The sequence below is a fragment of the Argiope bruennichi genome, chromosome 11 (genome assembly GCF_947563725.1).
Source record: "Argiope bruennichi chromosome 11, qqArgBrue1.1, whole genome shotgun sequence".
Classification (NCBI taxonomy): domain Eukaryota; kingdom Metazoa; phylum Arthropoda; class Arachnida; order Araneae; family Araneidae; genus Argiope; species Argiope bruennichi.
Genome location: NC_079161.1, coordinates 73777038 through 73799144, shown reverse-complemented (window position 1 = coordinate 73799144; position 22107 = coordinate 73777038). Strand labels below are relative to the sequence as shown.

The 22107-nt window shown below is 31.2% G+C and overlaps 1 protein-coding gene across 3 annotated transcripts in view; it reads left to right on the top strand.

Moving 5' to 3' along the window:
- LOC129956970 (pyruvate kinase PKM-like) overlaps nt 1-22107 on the top strand; it is a 70972-nt gene that overhangs the window by 33769 nt on the left and 15096 nt on the right. For all 3 annotated transcript variants that reach the window (XM_056069044.1, XM_056069043.1, XM_056069041.1), the window contains exons 2-5: nt 9973-10105; nt 15599-15690; nt 17634-17768; nt 21459-21645. In XM_056069044.1, the coding sequence (XP_055925019.1) occupies nt 9973-10105; nt 15599-15690; nt 17634-17768; nt 21459-21645 (547 nt within the window). The remainder of the gene's footprint in view (nt 1-9972; nt 10106-15598; nt 15691-17633; nt 17769-21458; nt 21646-22107) is intronic.

Sequence of the window (22107 nt, the reverse complement as noted above, 5' to 3'; positions counted from 1 at the left end):
TTCTTTTATAACCTCTCCCACACGCACGCACTCACACACTTTTATCCGGTAACTTATCGGTATACCAGTTTTAGGTAGCCTGCTCAACAATTTAAACGAATAAATTTAGTTTTAATGCAATTTTTCCATGTCAAAGCAGCATTTGGTCATTCGATGAGACTATAAAGAGCCGATTTGAAACAATACCATTAATGGTAGGATGTCTTGTTCTTTAGTTTAAAAGCAACAAAGCATAGAGTTGGGGTTGAAAGGGGGACTATCCTTGTGTTGATTCGATCACATAATCGATAGTTGTATTTTTAGTACACTTGTCGATATTGGCCATTTTAACTAGATAGCATTGATAACAGATGTGAAAACACTACGTGATCTAAAACAGAATGGCCATTTTATTTGTATTTCTTACAGTGATGAAACTCTGCACGGAAAGCTATAAGTGCCACTCACATAAAGAATAAAAAAAAAGTTAAAAACAAAAAGAAAGAAAAAGTTGAAATCTACTATAGCAAATTTCAAGATCACCTTGCGAGAATATTATATTTTAAAAGTCACGTGGTATCAATTGGACAAAATAACATCATGTTCTCACGTGACTCATATTTTGCAATCACCAGCATTTAGAAAAGTGATGGTTTTTGATCATCTCGAAATCAAACGAGTTCTAAAATTATTTTTCTCGAGGCCAGAATTAAATCTCAAAATCCTTCGAGCTCCAAAACTTTCTTTGCTAGCAACAAAAATTGAATATATATATATATATATATATATATATATATATATATATATATATATATATATATATATATATATATATATATATATATATATATATATATATATATATAATTTTTGATACCTGTCCTCACTTTCCTCGTTCCTTCCTATTTTCTTCTGTGTGCTTCTTCGGACGGTGACTTCTTATGACCCTGCCCTTTATTCGCCAGATAGGAGAATCGGGTACATGGCGGGCATTTGAGCCAAGATCTAACTTTTTGTTGGTGATAAGTGGCCAAATGTGACAATCTTCTTTATCATTTTCTAATAACTCTAAAAGCCAAAAAATTGATACCTCAAAAGCGATAAATCGCTAATTTTCTGCCCGTGCATTTTGAGGCTTGAATAATCTGAAACCCAAACAAAATCTTGTTCTCACATCATAAAATCTTGTTCTCACACCATAAAATTAAGATGATAATATTAATCATCATCTGGCATCATTAAAAATTTAGTTAGGTTTTAATGTTTTTTTCTTAAAAACTTTCAAATATATTCTCGCACAAAAATACTTTTTCGATCATTTTTGAAGTCCAAAAAATTATCTTTCTAATGATACCAGCTTGATTGTTGTAAAATCTTTAGTCTAGATTTAACTAACTTTTAAACATGTTTCTAAATATATTTCACCAGAATATTTTCCTTATTGTGAATGAAATCCAAATCGTTTTCATTGTTTCATCAAATATTTGATCACGTGATTTCCTTCCATTGTTGAAAAGGAAAGAAAGATTATATTTACTAGCTATGTAATTTATATGACGAATAAAAAAGTGAAGTTACAATGCCACTGAATATAGAAGATAAATGAATCTGACATTTATGCTTTTAATAAAACTATAATATTACGGAAGTGGTCTCTGTTAGAAAAGTTCATATATGGGATAAACAGATCATATGTAAAACATTTAAAACAACACGGCTTTAATGTTTGACAATTTGACGGAATCATGAACTTAAAATTATTTGTAAGCAATCTCACCGAAATTAAATATAGCTAATAACTCCAGCGAACTTCAGCAGGTTGCTAAAGGTGACTAGTTATAAAAAATCTTAATCACAAAAAGAGATTAAATTATAGAAAATTTACGAGTTCTCAAGTACCAGATCTTAAAAACACTATTTCACTGTAATACTTTAGAGTTGTTAAAACTGTTCTATTTTGATATATGAAATCATTGATGATGTATGTACCTAGTGAGCTTTTATACGATACAAATTTTTTTCAAAATCAACACAACAGTAAGAACTGGAAGAGCCTGGCAAGGTTTTTTAAATAATATTTTTGAGATTTTTTTTTTATCGGAACTAATGGAAGGAAGGAGTATCATTCATTAACATATTTAAAGGTCATGAGCTTTCATATGAAATAAAAATTGGCGAAATAGTATGGGCAGTTTGTGCTGGGGATGGTCTTGTTACTTACTACTTTAATATTGTTTTAAATATATAGATGTTTATAAATATGTTTTTTATTTCTCTATTTATTTAGGTATTTATAATTGAGAGAAAAAATTTCGGCCTAAAAGGTATAGCAAGCCTCGTTTAAAAAACCAGCTGAAGTTGTCTCCACAAAACTATCTCGCATACTCTCTAATAAATTTGCCATGAACGCCTTACGTGACATTGGCATAAAATAGTTATGAAATATTAGCTTCTAGCGTAAATTTAGCATTTTTACTCAATCTACCTTGTCATCCTTGGCGAGTTTTTTGGCGATAAATCCTTGGCGTGTGGTTAATAGTATCCAAAAATCGAATTTACATTTCAGACGCATTTTTCTCAACCGATTGAAACAAAAATTTGGCACAAAACTGCACTTGTGGTTGTAAAATCCTGTAACAAATTTGATATATTTATGTCAATGTGATTTTGAATTATCGCGTGTATATGCTTCTGAAAGTACAGATCGAACAGACAAACAACCCTTTATTCGATACGGCGCAAAATTTGACAGGTGTCAACGCTATAGATGTTAAATCTGTGCACCAAATTTTCTCTATCTAGCTCTCTTCGTTTTGTAGCTATCGTGTTAACATACACTCGAACAGCTGAACAAACAGACGTCCTCTGAACCGTCCCCCCCCCCAAATTGGATATAAATTTGCAAATTTAGTGTAAAGACCCTATACTAAATTTCATCCGTGTAACTTAAAGCTTTTTTGAATTATCTTTATCATTGACAGACAGATAAAGAGACATTTTCCAAATATGTGTTTCTCGAACTCAGAAAGATCTAAAACGTGGAGATGCGTCAAAATCTCGAGCTTGAATTTTTTGACGATTACTATACTTTCTCGATAGTACGTATATAGAAAGTAACTCATTTTGTATTAATTATTTCTAAGTTACTTAACCCTTTCTAGGACCGTGGGAAGTATGCTTCCCACCAAATTTATCAATCTTTGTATGAAATTATGTAGATTGACATAAGTTCTGACACATTTTTTTAGAAATACAGAAACTTAGATGCTTTAGTTCTTTATCTTACACAAAATGATGTGTCTTGATTTGTTACTTAATTATTAATTAACCAAATTAATTAATGAATCAAATTCAATTTATCTAATAAGCTGAATGAGTCCTTTTTCTTATTCTAATTTTTCAAGACTAAAAATATTTAAACATAATATGACTAGAAAAAAATGGCCCTTTCAAGAGTTAATCTGACATACATATGAAATGCACCATCATAATTTAATTTCGAAATCCACTGTGCATAATATAGAATGAAAGTTGCTTTTAATTCACCACAACAAAACGGACAATATGTATTTGGAAGCCATATGGCATGTTCATGTACATCTATCATGTGGCTATGACGTCACACGAACTTTTCCCATTGTTCATCAAATAAAAGATAAATAAATTCAAAAACCAATATCGGATACATCTCCTGAAATGTGACACAATAGATAAATCAATTTCAATGGGAACGCAACTGCTACAAGACAATGCAATCTCCTTTGCTAAATTTGGTCTGATGATGCATAGCGTTCATTCAAAGATATTTTTATGTCAGATATCTATCATGCGCGTGAAACATGACATGACCCTGTAGTACGAAGTCATTACATGACCCTCTAGTATGAATCATGAAACAATAAAACCTCTTGTACGAAACATTGTTCCTTGATAAAGTTTGATTTGTCTGTATTCATTTTTAATTGTACAGTAACGATAACGCGCACGTACCAAAAAAAAAAAATAATAATATTGTCACAATGCATAAGCATAAATCAATTACTAGAGCAATGAAGTAACTGGATTTGCACTGTTGTAAAATATACTTACACATATTTATAAATCACCGAATATTGTCCCCCTGAAAATTTCTCGTATACTCAATACTAAAGATTTTATCACTTTTCCACCCTGCATAAAAATTAAGGTATTTGGACAGGGCCACGAAAGAGTGCTGAGATTTTTATTTTCTTGCATATGAAGTACATAGAAAAAATTGTAATACCTGAAAAATTTGGACTCGAAATTTTGATGGATCTCCACTTTTTAGACTTCTTTGAGTTCAAAAAACACATTTCTGGAAAATGTCTGTCTTCTGAGTGTGACAAAGATAAGTCAAAAACGCTTTGAGATATATGAATAAAATCTGGTATATGGTTTTACACCTAATTTGCATATTTCTGTCAAATTTTGAATAAAATATGTTCAGAGGAAGTCCAGCTGTTCGAATATAATTTAACACTATAACTACAAAACGGAGAGAACTAGATAGATAAAATTCGGTACACAGATCTATGGTGTGAGCACGAGTCAAATTTAGAACCAAATCCAATTACGGTTGTCTGTCGGTACGTACTTTCAAAAGTAAGTAAACGCGATAATTCAAAAATGCAGTTGCTTAAATATGTCAAATTTGATATCAGAATTTACGAGTACAAATGTCAAATTTTTGTTTCAATCGGTTGAGAAAGCATAAGTTCGACTTTTAGATAATTTTGATCGAATCGCCAAATAACTCGCCAAGGATGACACGATAGATTCAGTAAAAATGCTAAATTCACGCCAAAGGTATATATTTTGTAACTACTGTACACCAATGCCATGTAAGGCAATCTTTGACATGACAAGTTTATTAGAAAGTGTGCGAGAAAGTTTTGGAAAGACCACAAATAAAAATATTTAGTTATTATGATGTACCTCTGAGGGTTTTTTTTAATCATGTGAGTACATGATGTTGTTTTCCTTATTTTTAAAATGATTAAATGCACGCGAACCAAAATTTAATAGTCTGAAGAAAAATTGTTAAATAAATGAATAAATAAAAGTATTAAAAATGTAATGACAATTTTATGTAAAAATGATCAGATTCAGAAAATTCCAGATGTTACGCGTACTTTAGTTCTTTTGATTATTTTATTTTTTCTAATCTTTATCCGGAGATTGTGAGTTTTAATTTTTTTTTTGCCTTTAATTTCCCTTTTAAAAAATCATTTTCTTAAATTGTATTCCCTTCGTGACAATATGAAGAAAGTGGGTCGTGAAAAGTTATTAACCGAAGAAGCGGAAAAATGGAGACTTGATGGAAAAAGTACAGAAAAAAGATTGAAGGAAAAAAAAAAAAAAAAAAAAGAAAAGAAAACTGAAATAGAAATAGCAAGCTATAAAACGAAAAATATTTGAATCGACTACAACTCTTGATCAGGAAATAAATAAAAAAAGAAAAAAAAAATTATTTAGCATCCAAAAAGTAATAGAAACAGGAATCTAGATTGGATCGAGTCAAATATAAATATGATGTGGCTTTATAAAGAGAACGTAGGAAGCGGAAAAATACAGAATTTTACGATTTCAAAATTTTGAAGTTGGGATTCTGAATTGAAATCTTAAACTTCTACATCTTACAGAATTAATAAGTACATTTCTACAGAAATATTATGGGATAAAACTCAATATTTTTACTTTCTTGTATACGTAGTATACAGAACGTATAATAATCGTCCGAAAATTCGATCTCGAGGTTTTAACGAATCCCCACGTTTTACACCTCCCTGAGTTTGAAAAACACATTTTTGGAAAATATCTGTCTGTCTGAGTGTCTAACTAACAGACTAAGATAACTCAAAAACTCTTGGAGCTAGATGGATTAAATTTGGTATACAGATATGTAGCTTTCTATCAAATTTTGAACAAAATTCGTTTTGAAGAAGTCTGTATCCAGTTGCTCAAATGTAAGTTTAGACAATAACTACGAAACGAAGAGAGCTAGATACATAAAATTCGGCACACACATTTAATATTTATACCGTAGACACCTATCAAATTTTGAGCCAAATCCAATTAGGGGTTAACCGTCTGTAAGTCTGTACTGTCAGAAACATATAAAAGCGATGACACAAAAACACATTGAGTTAAATATATTCAATTTGATATGGGATTTTGTGATTACAAATGTAATTGTTTAACAAATCTTTATTTCAATCGATTGGGAACAATGTATATGAAGCACTGATTAGATTTTCGGATGTTAGTAACAGCATACCAAGGATTACTCGCCAAGACACGATAGATTTAGTATAATTGTAATTTTCAGCAAGCATTAATATTTTGTAACTGTTGTATGCCAATTCTCCCTCTGGTTTAACACCTTTATTAGAGATTATATCAAAAAATTTTGGAGAGAACTCTACCGCTAGTTTTTTCAAAATGTTGTCTGATGGTTCAATTCACCAATGCATTTGGGTGCGAGTTTCCAATTATGGTTTAAAAATCCATCTCGGTAATGAAATTTTTTATTGCTGAATAAAAATGCTCTCTCATTATAACTTGAAATTTGCGATTGCAGATTTTTATTTATTTTATTCTAATAGTTCATGAAATAAATAGGAAATATAAATTTTCAAATATTTTAATCAAAAACGAAACCTATTTTCAAATCCATAACTGGCATCTGTGTTTTGTTTTACTTCATTGGATTTCATGAGTTAGTTTTCCATTTTGTGGCATCTTTCAACAAAGTATTCATACTCGTCATTTTTATTTCTTTCGAGTTTCCTTTCTATTTTTGATATAAATACAGAAAAAAAAATACTTTAGCCATGGATAAGATAATGCTTGCCCCGATTGAAGAAATACAAGAAAGAACGCAAATACCTGGCATAGTGAGTTCTTTATTTAAACTTTTTAAACTATAATTTTTAATAAATATTAGGTTTATGAAGGCGTGGAATTATTACATTAGCCAAATGTATGCCAAAAAATATGAACAAATCAAGCAAAATTCGCCAAGTATCTGTCATTGTTTTTACATATTATTCTCATTTCTCAACATTTCCTGATAATAGTGCAAATATTCCTGTTACTTGTAGCTCTAATATAAATAATATTTCCGATTTTGGCTATTGTTTTAATAAAAATTAATTTTCACACATCATATATTTAGCGAATTCAGTAAGTCGAGATTAGCGTTAGGTTTCCCGCCAAGCTTAACAAAATCATGCCAACCGGTCAAAAACATGAAAAGTCCGCCATCTTAGATGACTAAAAGAAATAATAACAAACGGCTTTTAGGGTTTCTATAAAAATTGACAGGATTACATTTAGAAAGAAGGTGTTCCAAAATAATTCAACTTCGGCGACCGAACTTGAATCTTAAGTCTAGCTGTGTATTCATACAGTAGACATATTAGGTTACTTAAAAATGTGATATGGTTCTATCACAAAAGCATCAAAACTTTTGTCATCTACTAAAACAACAACGATTTCTATATCTTAATAATGTTAAATCTAATGCCAAATCTGCCTAATTATCACTTGAAATTCAAACTTGGCGGCAGTATCGCATTTTAAGTTAAACGAATAGTGCCTTTAATTTCTTAAGAACAGAATCGTACAACATCTTTAAATCTATTTATCATACTGGTCAAATGATTTTACCATTTTGATATTGATTCAAAATTATTAAGAAGTCTTTTCGTTACTTTCCCCTGAATTCTCTACCAACCAATGGTATTTTTCCGTTGGTCAGGCACAAATATCGCCAATTTTGAACCAAACGCGAATTTGGCGTAAGAAATTTTGCAGAATTCTACATTATTTGGCGATTTTTCGCTTGCGCCCGGCTAACGGGAAAATACCCAACCAAGATTTCTATTGAATTCATAAAATCTATCAACTTAGCAACACAAAAAGTATACTTGTTTCTTTCTTGGCGTATGTCCTGCCAGTGTTCACTTTAGTGACATCCGCAGTAATTAAAAGAGAATCAGTTCTATGTATTTTTAATTAATTATAGTATGACTTATTGTTATTTATTTATGTTAGAATCAAGTTTAGAACTATAGCAAAAATTTTTGTTATAGATTTCTGAATTACTGACAATTTGGTAATGCATTTATGGATACAATAAAAAATTTTGTCATCAATTCATTCAGGCTTAAAACTTTACTATAAAAAGTGTTGGATACGGGTCCACATCTCATCTTCGTTTTTAGAAGGAGATTCAGAATGAGAGAATTTTACCCAGTAACATCCGTGTTTTGCTTGGGTTCGAATTCGGTTGAAACTCAGACTATTATATTATAGTGTCCTTGGCTCCTCCGTTTCAAGATCCGTTCCTAATCATTGCCAATATTTCGACTTGTAGCTCTAGTATGACGTTAATCATTCCATACTTCTAACAATCGATTAATTTTATCGTACTGTCATCAAGAAGATGCTTAATGAATAAGTAGAAGGAAGAATCGCGCATAATAATTGAAAACCAAGGTTATACATACGCTTGAAACATATTTCTCCTTCTCGGAAGTTGCGATTCATTTCCGTAAGTATGTACTATTTATGGCATTCCAAAGTCGGAGAAAATTTTTAATACTTACAATCAGCTTAACTACGAGTATTGACAGTTGTCATTTTTGTTAGTCCTGAGCAATTCATCATCAAGAAAAAGAATCATAAAACATGATTAAATTTTTAATTGATAATGAACAATTATTCCGATTTTAATAATCATAAATTTTTCCGTGCTATGTTTCAATATTCTTCCTTTTTATTCATAGTATATTCTTAATCTTCCTCTAGTGCTTCATTTTATGCAATTGCTTTCTGTCTTGTCTTTGAATTCGACACATAACGCAGCATTCATTTCACAATGTCATTCATTCATCATGCAATGTTTCGCTTTTTTACTTATATTGTACATTATCATGTTTATCCAATCAATATTCTTGTACTTTAAACATTGTATAGTTTAATTTTTATCATTGGTATCAATTTTATTATATACGCAATTAAATTTTTGTCATTTGCATGTCTCTCTGCAATTGACGAGTGCGTTTTTTTTTTTTTTTTTTTATTTCAATTAAAGTTGATCTATGTCGAACTGGATTCGGACCTCGTAAGCTCTGTTTACGGCGGTGAGAAAATGTTCGAATATAATGCTGGAATTTGAGAACTTCTGCCATCCATGTTAAACTCGCACTTATTGTAATATAACACTTCATATGCTCCTAGATAGACTATATCATAGACTATATACATTTACAGTGTCTTGTAACTCCACCAATGTCGGATAGCATTAAGGTTAGATTAACTTATGCTTGTGCAGTTGATTTTCTTCTTGTACATGAATGGTAAAAATATTGATGAGCGGTTTGTTTGTTTTGAATTAGAGCCTATTTTATTTCCTTCAAAGCATTCTAATAATTATGAAAAATTTCGCAAATTTAGAATTAAAAAAAAAATCAAATGATTGAGCAACGATACTAGATGTTTTTTCCTAAATTGTGTTAAGCACTAGGCAACAAAATATTAAAATCGATACATTTGCATCTTTTAGATTTATTTTTAATTTGTATGTATAACCACGATACTTCATTAATTTTTGGAAAAAAGAATGTATTTAATTGGTAGAACAGAAAAACGAGCAGCATACAATTAGAATATGTACGCTATTTCTCGCTGCTCGTTCTAAGCTTATTTTTCTTCTAATTTGCCGTAAATTTTGTTGATTTTAAATTTTGTCCTGCGTATGCCAGACATGTTAGAAAGGACAATGAAGATAATGTTTTCTTCAAGGGAGAAAAAATTAAGTTAAATGCGGATTCTATGCGATTCAAATACGGTTCATTTTCATTAAAAAAAATCTGAATCGTCTTTGTAGAGAGAAAAAGAAACTTCCATGAATTTATAAATCAATCTGTCTTGTATATGTAAATAAACCTTCTCTCTCTTTTGCAGATGGCCAGCCCGAAAACCAAAATGCATCAACTTGCTGCCGCCGAGGAATACTGCTTGCTGGATCACCTAAGTGCTTTGGATATCGATTCTCCACCAATCTACCCAAGGTTAACCGGAATCATTTGCACTATTGGTAGGTTATCTTTCCTTTCCTTCTTAGCGGTTCTTTTTATTCTAACAAAAGATTTACTTCTGATGGAAGTAAATAAAGTTGCCTATAAGCGAATACCATCAAGCAAATATCTCAGAAGTTGCGATCTGATGACAGAAGTACAATTGATGTTCATACCATTTGATAGCTGCTTGCGAGTTGTGCTTGCTTTCTAATTGGTGGAAAGGGAATCAAAATGTAAAACGTACTATGAATCCTTTAGATTGTTTTCTGCAACACGCCGAGACGAAATATATTTTTAAACCAAAGAATGCAGATGATTTTCTTACTTGACAACTGATTGATCGGAGATCTTGCCAAAGAACAGAGTAGTAATGTTTAAATATACTCGAAGTTGGTACCGTCTTCTCAAATTTCAGAGGTATAAACAAGATGTGTTTTGCCCTTTCGATTTCCTTGCAGAACCTGCAAGATCATTTACAAGCTTTTTTACCATTCGATTTAACTGATAATAATTTAAACATTTTGCATAGACAAAAATATGGTATTTAGCTTGGCGAAGTTTAGCGTACGAATGGCTCGTGTGTCAATAAGCTCAAATCAGCCCTGCAGTTAATGTACTCTTACGACAGTGGTAAATTACATCTGAATTTTACAAGATGGTGAAGTTTTGGATTTGAAAATGAAATAGGAAAACGACCGCACTTTAAATGAAATATAACGGAAATTGTCGGGAAGAAAACTTAAATAGTGCGAAATTTGTTCAGTAGTGGCTGTTTTCTCATTCTGATATTTCTTTAATATTGTCTAATTTGACAATAAAATTAATCAGGGTAAAATCCAAGAAAATATTTTATGCTCTGGAGCTGTTAAAAAGGTAATTGGCCAATTGGTTCCAGGATACCTATATAGCCTGGAGGTTTTTACCAATTATATACAAAAGATGCTACCATTTATTTGTTCCATATAGTTAAATAGGAGCTAGGTAATCTGTAAAAAGTTAGTACTAAAATGTCTTAATCTATTTAATACTGTGGGATTATCTGAAAGTATTGCGTATTATGCTTACGTGTGTGTATATTATGTTACAAAAAAAAAAAACACCCAAGTTTGGGTCAATTTATCCGAAGGAATTTCTTGTACTTAGCACATTTTAACGGTAATTCCGTTGACAGAATAGAGACATTTCTTGCCAACATTTATGCTGGGCCACCATTACTTTCCAGATAAAAATAATACGGAAAGACTCAGGCTAAAATTATGTTTCGAATTTGTTTTATCAATTTTTCAACTCTTATATAAATTTCCCGCAAGTTGAAGCCATTCTGCCGTTAGAAGTTCAGAAAATGAATGTCGCCTTGGATTTCGAACTTTCATCAGAATTTGATTCAAAAGTGCAAGAACTTTTCAACGCATCGCTTTAATCATGTGGTCCAACTTAATTTAAAGCGCAATTTCAATAAAAGCATTTAAATTAACACCAAAACTGAGCTAACGAAAGTAAAATTCCGAAGAATTTTTGAAAGGCAAAGGAATTTTAAAATTTGTTTTGTGCAATACCTATATACATTCGAAGATACTTCTATAAACCACTCTATCCTGTGAACTTGTTTCCAATAAAATTGTAATACTAATACTGTAGTTACTACTGCAGTTACTAAATATTGTAGGCTCAGTTTTTGTGATTTTTCTTGAAAGATTGATGTTTTATGTGAATGTATTCCAAAATTCAGTAAAATATTAAAATCAATGACTCGAACATTTTTTAAAGTAATATATACCAATGGAAAATTGTCTAGAAATTGAATTTCTTAGACACAAAAAAAAAATCTTGATAAAATGCGTTTGTTCTAACTACAGAAGTGAAGTGTAAATATCCTATAAATAGGATGCGGGAATTAACGGGTTAAAATGCGACATGAATTCAGCCCATAAAATGTAATATCGATAGAAAAATCTAGAGAATTTTCCATTGTGCAAAACATTTACTGTCATAAATCTTGTTTAATGTACGGTATCGGATCCATTAAACGTCTTCAAAGATAACCTACTTTCATATTTATGAAAATTATTGGTTTTCCGTAATTCTTTCGATTTCCAACAAAATCTTGATGCAGTTACCGACTTTTGATCTACAGTATCACACACGTAAAAGAGCGCTAGAGATTATTTCAGATAATAAATTTAAAAAAGTAATTTTCGAAAGATTGAGCGTAGCACACGTAGAAATCTGAATCATCATGCAACAATCAAATTGTCATGTTCATGCTATAATATACAAACCACTCTATCATGGAAATCTGTTTCCAATAAATATCATGAGCACTATTTAAATAGGCAGAAACGACATAAATCAAATTTCACTTTTTATGAATCGGTTCGATAAAAGTGTATCTAAACGTTAAGTGCTAAGAGTAATTCTATATCAACTCTATTTGTTGGTGCCAAGCATGTTCTGAATTAGAATATAGAATGGTAATTTCTCAAATTTCATTTTTTTGAAATTGGTAATTCGAGCTAGCATTGTTCTTCTGAGATTCAATTATATCTATTAAGTGACAGGTGCTTCTCATTGCAGTTCATTTCGGATCTTTCAGTTACTGAAATATTGCAGAAAATAATGAAATTTTAGATTAAAATTCTTAATCTGAATTATAATTTGAGTGGGCAAATTTAAATTCTTGAGCAGTGGTAAAATAGTCAACTGAATCAACGATTTCAGTCGAATTCCATTTTGGATTGAAATAAAGTTTAAATTAAAAGCTATTAATATGAGCGGAAACGTTTAAATTAAAAAGTTGCAGGTATTAAGAAAAACTGGTAAAATAAGCTGCCAAACTTTATATAAGCTTAATTATGTCAGAATTTTTTTAAAAAGTACACATTTAGAAAATAATGGAGAAAAAATTGCATTTGCAATCAACATTTTATCTCAGTTAAGCCTAATTTCCGATTACCGTTATGCTGTCGAATATTGTGCTATTAAATATTTTTGTCGATTTAGACATATATTTTTTTCTTTTTGTTATTTTTTTGAAATTAAACTATTATAAATGCGCTTGAAAATTGTATAATTATGCTTTTAGAATATAACTTTTCAGTTCGCGAGTTAGGACAAAGTACATTACGCTTTACGGTAAAATCGAATTTTTCTAAAATGATGCAGTTACTATTCGGATTTTTCAGCCATTCTCATTTAAAAATTCCGTACTTAACGGAATTTTTAAAATTTTGTTCAAGCTTAAAAAATATATTTTTAAACTTATGTTTTTAAAATTTATTGCTAACTTAATTCAAAACATTCTCATATCGTTTTAATTTGTTGATCTCCTATTTAATTTAAACCATAAAATTCAATTAAATTGCGTTGAAAACACCAAGACTGAGAACAGTAAAATTCAGAAAAAATTGAAGGGGTTTGGAATATTTATTTTTAGTTTAGAAAAATAACTTCAAAAATTCTCAGAGCGTCATTTTAAAATCTTCACTAATATACTAAATATTAATAGTACACTTTAAGTCTTTTTAATATCTAATTTTTTAATTTAAATTTTTCAGATTTATCTCGTAACTTTAAATGAGCAATTCTTGTATACATAAATTGATTTCATGAATCTCGGAAATGGCTCTAACGATTTGGATAAAATCTTATATTTAGATAAGATCTTACTTTTAAAATTTATCTATATAGGTGTTTTTCCTAAAAAAAAAATATATATATAATTTTTTTTGTGTAAAAAAAATTGCAACTAACAGTTAAAGCGTTTTTCTACTGCTCTCATTTTGATAATGTCACATAGCGGACAATGTCTCGGATCAAATTACGCCATTGAGACCGCGGTGGCCTGGTGGTAAGATCTCGGCTTCGGAACCAGAGGGTTTCAGGTTCGAGACCCGATTGCACCGAAGAACCGTCGTGTAAGAGGGTCTGTTGCACGTTAAATCCGTCCTGAGCAAACGTCCTCTCGCTGGTGTGGTGTGGAGAGGGGGGTGCCAGTTCAGGTGTCGTGCTCCTCATCTGACCGTAGTTCAAAATTGCGAGGTCTGTCCCAAAATAGTCCAAGTGTTGCTTCAAACGGGACGTTAATATAACTAAACCAAAACCAAACTATTTCGCCATTTGGTAAAACTGAGTACAAGTTCAAAAATTTAAGAGATAAACTGTAAAATGAATACTATATTATAGTAGATTGTTTCGAACAACATGTTAAACTAAGTGCATTCATGAATTTTTATTTAAATGACCAGTTCGTATGTAGGCAATATTGAAAAATATTCATATGTAATCAGTATGCGATTCGTAGCTAAATATTTTCTTCCAAAAAAAGCCTTTTCGAGCGAAATTTGGTTGCCCTGGTACTACCTTTTTAATTAACCCAAAAAACGGCTATTCCAACTGTTATCCGTAATACCAATTATCCGGCAACATACTAGGATGCAAATTTAGAAACCTTTTTCAGATATTCAGTTCAACAAATTAAACCAATAAGATTATCATGCATTTTTTCCCCCCTCCTTTCTGATTTTTCAAGACTATTCAACCAGGCTATGGGGCGATAAAACGACCTCCCAAGAGGTTTGTGAGAACAGCTTGAGTGTCGTTCTCATTTAACATTACGACGTTCGTTCTGTAAAGCTGCTGCTCCAAAATGAGACTAGTTTAAATTCGTCATCGGACCATGCTTTAAACCGATTTTATTTTATTCCATAAATTTTATTGACTCATAGCATTAAAAGAGAGCCTTAATCAAATTAATAAAAATCGCTTCGAATTTACCTTCATCATTTAACTGTTTAAATCATTTTCATATCATGCAATAGCTTCGGCAATTTAATTTTTTTATCTCATTAGTTTATTATTCAGATATATTGTATGTTTCATCTAGTGAGTCAGTAGTGGCCTTTTTATCTGAAAATAAACTTACATTCTCTATTTGAACTCGTCTTAATATCGGTTTTAAAAACCGAACTCAACAAATCCAATTTAAATTGTTAATTTATTCATATTTTCACGTAGATACTTTAGTTTGGGACTCAATGAGACACACAAGAAGTAGAGCAAAACCAATTTATTAACTCAACTCTGAACTGAGAACACAGTGACTGACATATCTTCTGCTTTTATACTAGCAGGGAAGTTCCAGAATACTTTTCTGGAGATAGCAAGAAAAGTCCAGAACACTTGTCTGGTAAACTAAAGAAATGTCCAGTATCTTCTGGAACATGAAAAAATTAACACATAAAATCAAGGGATTAAATATTTACATATACTATGAATAGCATTGTCTCTAGCGGGATTCGAACTTAAGGTCTCTTGATTATGAGACCACTGCCATGGAGATTCGACTGTCTTCAATGCGGCAATATTGTTATTTTTCAAAGAACAAGAAATTTTCTTAAGTGAAAGAGTGGTCATAACGTTTATTATTAGTTGTGTATTTCTTTATCATTATCTGTGGCTTCTGTTTTTCTGCCCTTGGAGGCCTAACTATAGATGTGTGCTCTTCCCAATAGGTCCTGCCTCCAAGGAGGTCAACACCCTCGTACAGATGATCAAGGCTGGCATGAACATTATCAGGTTAAACTTTTCGCATGGATCTTATGAGGTAATGTCCTTATGTTGACTTCGACTTCTACATTTCATATCGTTTGTGAATAATTTTGATATGTTGAGTTTTAATTTGCTACAAATAAACATTTTTCTTATTTTGCGCAACCATATCTTTAAAATTCTAAGCAAATTTTTGATTTGAAAAATTATACAATTTTAATAAAGCGAAATTTGAATGTTTGTTGCACGAAGCTTGTAGCTGATAAGTTTGTATTGACTTAGTCGGCTGGCACAATGTAATTCAATTCTGCATAAATATCATTGATTTTGAGTTCACATAATATTTGTTTAATTTTACTCGTACCTCTAGATTTAATTCGAATGGAATGGCTCATTGCATCATGATTGCTGTTCTTGATCAAATTAATCAAAATTATACGGAAGATATTCTTCAAACTTCGGTATGAATTAATATTGTTACGAAAACTAAATTCTAAGTACGTAAGATTCCATAAAATTTTGATAAAATCAATGGGTTCGCTGTTGTGAGTGTATGATGATACAGTCAGCAGGCCTCAATAACAAATGACGACCTTTATTGACACGAATACACAAACGATAAATACAGACAAGATTTACACAATCAATATACAACATCCCACAAGAAGTCATCGATTGTAAACAACCATAGCAGCATACAAAACTGCCAGACAAAACTCAGTAGGAAGAGAGAATTCACGTAGCTGTTCCTTATGGTCTGCCCAAAACATCTGCCATTCTCCACTGCCTTCACGTTTCAGCTGTACACAACTGCCGACTCGCTATTTGTACGACTGGCTACTCAACACACGACTAGATCTAATACTTATCTCCAAGACTCGGTGCACGGATCAATTCTTAATCCACTAATCGTTTGAACTCCACTCAACCCTTGGGTTTCGCTGGACCGATTCAATTAATTCGTTCGCTGACTCAACTCGAACTGATTCTAGCTCGGACTGCCGGTCTTTTAGTTTTGCAGCAAAGCATTGAAGGTTTTCGAACAATTAGCATAATTCGCCTCCTTTTGATCCTATCGCCAAAATTCCCGAAGATTATAGTGTCATCCATTTTGTCGCCAAATGTCTACCAAGTTTGATACCAAGCCCGGGGGTCATTGATCCGGCATCCGGTCAGCATCCAATAGAGATGACCGTAAAATTCTTTTCTATGATGGAAGTAACTGTGCTGTAAAGCAACATTAGAGATTCGTAACAATATGTACTTGGCGGAGAACATCTGTGAATGGAATGTCAGAATGACTGCCATAATAGTGAATATCTAAATCGGTGATCAAATTTAAAATCTTTCTCAATACTACTAAATTATGCAACTCGAAATAATGAAAATGAAGCCGTAGGACAAGCTAAATAATTTTGATCAATATAGTTACAATTATAATTTGTTTTTAGACAAAATCGCATTGTCTAATTCATTAATATCTAAGAAAGTTAATCTGCAGCATTCGAATATTTCTAAGTGTACTATTAGCGCTTTGCAGTATTTCCGGTATAACAAAAGAAATGTACCTTTATATTTATATGAAAAATGTTTGCATTCGTCATTTGCTCTCGAAATGGTAAATTTAATTTACCACACTTATGCATTTACTATAGTCTGTGTATTTTCTGTAGGCGGTTCAAGGTCGCATTTTCTACCGCGTTACTGGTACCAGACAACCAATAACGAGGCAGAAAATGTGACCTTGAACCGCCTACGGAAAATACAGACTATAGTCCATGTAATTTATAAGTAAATTACATTTATTGGTCAAGAATTTATAGGCATTTACTTATATTACATACATTAAGAAGACAAACATCATTACATTTACTGGTGAAAAATTTATAAATGCTTATAAATTCTAGGTTACATTTTGAGCATAAAATCGGATTCATTATTGTTTAAAATTATATGCAACACGCAACAATTAACGTGCAATGTTTTCATGTTTTACAGTATCACGCCAATACCATCAAAAATGCCCGAGAAGCTATTCGTAAAGTTGCTGAAGAGGAAGGTTTGGCTTCCTGCCCCGTTGCTATTGCTCTCGATACCAAGGGCCCCGAAATAAGAACTGGATTACTTGAAGGGGTAAGTTTTAGCTTTTGAATAGACAAATCTTAAGAATATTTATCTTCTATTTAACAAAATATTCATAGAAAATATGAATCTTCATTTAGAATTGCTATGTAAGGAAAATATAATGGTTCCTTTTTAATGATAGGGCACATACCGATTATTCCAGATTTTAAACACGAGTTATTTTTAAGTTTTTGACATAGGTTAATTTTAGATGAATACCTAAAATTATTCTTCGTATTATTCCGAATAAATCTCTTGATTAAATCAAGAGTAAAAAACATAATTATTTGTTCAAATGAACCTACATTTGACTTAGGTATTGAAAAAGAAATATTTCAAAATCGATGCATTTAATTATCGGACCGCGTTGGCCTGCTGTTAAGGTTTCGTCTTTAGGACCGGAGGGCCGCAGGTTCAAGACCCGATTCCACCAAAGAATCGTCATGGAAGGCGGCCTGGTGCACGTCAAATCCGTCAGAGCCAAATGTCCTCCAGTTGGCATGGTGTGGAAATTTGTAGAGAGGTGGAGTGTCAATCCGGATGTCGTCCTCGTCATCTGGTTAGACTCAAAGTTACGAGGTCCGTCCCCAAATATCCTTAGTGCTGCTTTAAAGCGGGACAGTAATTAACTAAAATTAAAACTAAACATTTAATTAGCATAATAAGAAAACTACTCGGTTTTTATCACACTTAAATTGTAAACATTGGATACTTCTTTTATTGGAAAGTGCTCATTTTATTCTTTTTAAATAATGTATGACGAGTTTAAAGATAAAGTGTAAACTATTAATGTGCTATTCAAACTGAAGAATTTATTTTACCTTTATTTGCAGCAAATTACAATAAGTGTTGCATACATTTAACAGTAATTCAACAGATTAACATAAATTCTATTTAATACTTTATTTTTTAAAAAAAACAATGCACGTATTAGCTATGTACTTGTTTGGAAAAAAGCCAATTTTCAATCTTTTTTTACATTGAAAAAGGTGATTTTACTAACGTTATATGTTAATAAAATTCATGGACAGCAGTAGCATTCTTAGTCTTTAAACAAATCTCTGAAAAACACAATGTCATTACTCATTTTAACATGTTCATTGTTACTTAGCAAGCAATATCTGACTCGAGTTTTACAAGCAAAAGAAACTAACATTTTCGCAATAAACTAATAAAAATAAAGAACATGGTTATTTTTTTTTTCACACCAAGTATAATTAATTGTATGGTCATATGTTTTAGCAGATACGAGGGATAAAATGCTTTTTCTTGGAAGCAAAACAGTTTATTCTTCAACTTGTAAAATTGAAATGGATCAATTGTTGCTTGCTAAGTAATGGTATTTAGTAATTGCGTAGTAACCGCATTTTAGCATAACGGTTTAATTGGTAAAAACTGCATACCAACAGTTTCTTTTCTTTTTTTTTTCCTCATAATCAAAGAGCAAGTATTATAATCATCAAAATCTAGAGTTAGATTTTTTTTTTTATCTCCACGTTATAGACTGTAGGGGGAGGATATGAGCGAGGATAGAACCTGGGATCTTGTGGTTTGCAGCCCAGTAACATGACCATGATACAAAAACAATTGCTCGTGCAGCGTAGTTGTTAACTGGCTTATAAGCTTTCACCACAGACTCTCCCTCCAGTGAGTCGGAGGTGAGACGAACGATATGGCTGTTGAGTGGTGATGTATTGGCTGTTGATTCTAATGCACCTGTACCCATTTGAGTAGCGTTATGGCGAGCGTGTGTAGGTGAGTGGTTGCTGATGCTGTATCAAGTGACTCGGACAACTTTGGTTTGCTGTGGGTAGATGGCGCCACAACAGCTGTACGAAGGTTGAAGGTTCATCGTCCAAGGTCAACAATATGGCGGATTAGTATCAGCGAGGATGGAACCTGGGATCTTGTGGTTCGAAGCCCAGTAACATGACCATGATACAAAAGCAATTGGCTTATAAGCTTTCATCACAAGACCTTCACAAAGTTCGAAAAACACTTTCGGAATTCTGTCTGTGATAAAACTCAAACTTTTTGAGCTAATTATGAAATTTAGTAGATGCTCTTTATATGAAACTTGAATATTTCTATCAAATTTTCAACGAAATCCATTCGCAGGAAGTCTGTCCGAATATAAGTTAGCACGATAATTACAAAACGAAAAGAATTAGTTGATATAACTTACAGATTTAACATCTATATCGTAGAAACCTATCAAAATTTGAAAGAAATCCACAAAGTGCTTGCTGTCTGTCGATCTGTACTTTCACAAGCGTGTCAGCTCGATAGTTCAAAAGTGCAATTGGTTAAATATATGAAATTTAGTACGATTTTGGTTGAGTAAAAGGTTTTGAGTTACTTAAAACAAAGCATCTAAAACGACAATTCGATTTTCGGGTGCCTATTGCTAAATGCCAGTGATTAAATGCCAAGAATCACGCAATACATTCAATGAAAATTCTCAATTCACGCCAAATATCAATGCTGTTTTACTATTGTTTGCTAATGAGGTAACATCCTAGATGGGCCCACCTCTTGGCGACTTAATTGAAATCTCGCCAAGTTGACTACTAATTGAATATTTATTATTTTTCAATTAAAAAACGATACGTGAAGGCCAGAACTTATAATAAATATAATAACAAATAAATATAAATAAATAAAATAAAATAATAAATAAATAAATAAAATAATAAAAAAAAATAAATAAAATAATAAATAAAAATAAATAAAATAAATAAAATAATAAATAAAAATAAATAAAATAAATAAAATAATAAATAAAAATAAATAAAATAAATAAAATAATAAATAAAAATAAATAAAATAAATAAAATAAAAATAAATAAAAATAAATAAAATAATAAATAAAAATAAATAAAATAAATAAAATAATAAATAAAAATAAATAAAATAATATAAAATAATAAATAAAAATAAATAAAATAATATAAAATAATAAATAAAAATAAATAAAATAATAAATAAAAATAAAATAAAATAATAAATAAAAATAAAATAAAATAATAAATAAAAATAAAATAAAATAATAAATAAAAATAAAATAAAATAATAAATAAAAATAAAATAAAATAATAAATAAAAATAAAATAAAATATTAAATAAAAATAAAATAAAATATTAAATAAAAATAAAATAATGTAAAATAATAAATAAAAATAATATAAAATATAAAATAAATTTTAAAAAAATCCGTCTAGGTTGCCACATTGGCGACGTTATCACCACTCGTTTGGCAAGAATTCAAAAAGACGCCAAGAGGTGGGCTGTGCTAGGATCCACCCGCTAATGCAATGCAAGGCATTTGGGACCTGACCCAAGGCCGTCCACAATTTTATGCGGGAAGATATGGATAACACCTCTTATTTGAGTATGCGAAAAAGTTTTGGAGGGAAAACTTTCGCTGGTTAAGTGACATCCCGAGATGGTGAAAAAGAATGCCATGCCAAAAGCGCCATTTTCATTTGCTAAAACGCTTTAATGCCAAGCCGAAAACGTTTTGCCACAAGGGCCTTCGCTACTCTAATGGTTGTTTCCTTTTTTTATATGGTAAGCAAAAATCAAGTGCTGGTAACTAAAATGATTTTATTTCTAAGAAATGTGTAAAAAGAATTTTAAAACATAATTTGTCGGAACATGACCTTTTCAATGTTTTAATGGCAAAAATCTTTGTCGCAGGGTGCAACCGCAGAAGTCGAAATGATGAAGGGAAAGACCGTCAGAGTAACAACCGACGAAGCCTATTTGGAAAAGTGTTCGGCGGAGAATCTCTACCTGGATTACAAGAACATAACCAAAGTAGTGAAAGAAGGCAGCCGGATCTACGTGGACGATGGACTGATCTCTCTAGTAGTGAAAACGATTGGTGGGTTTTTCGTTTGTTGTGCATTCATTTTAAACCTTTTTGGTACTTGTGTATTTACTGCATGCCAGCAGTTAATCGTCAAAAATTTCATTTATTTAATTGGTTTTATACATTTTTATAAAAAACCGTATTAAATAAATGTCTTGAAAACATTAAAATCCCCGAATAAAATATTTAAAGAAAAATTGCTCTTCTCCTACAGGTATATTTTCATTTAGTTAATAGAAATCGGAGAGATTTTTATCAATTCATAATGTCAAATTCAGATAAAATCGGCATATAAATAAGTGACCATGTCAAAAAAAAAAGTTTATGGCCCAAATTAGTATCGGATGTCATCGTTGGCAGGGCTACAAATTCGCCACTAAGCAGTGTACATTGACCTTTTTATATTAATTGGTTTAGTTTCACATTTCAACACATTTTCAATTTATTCAGCTTGTTGTAATAAAACTTAAAATC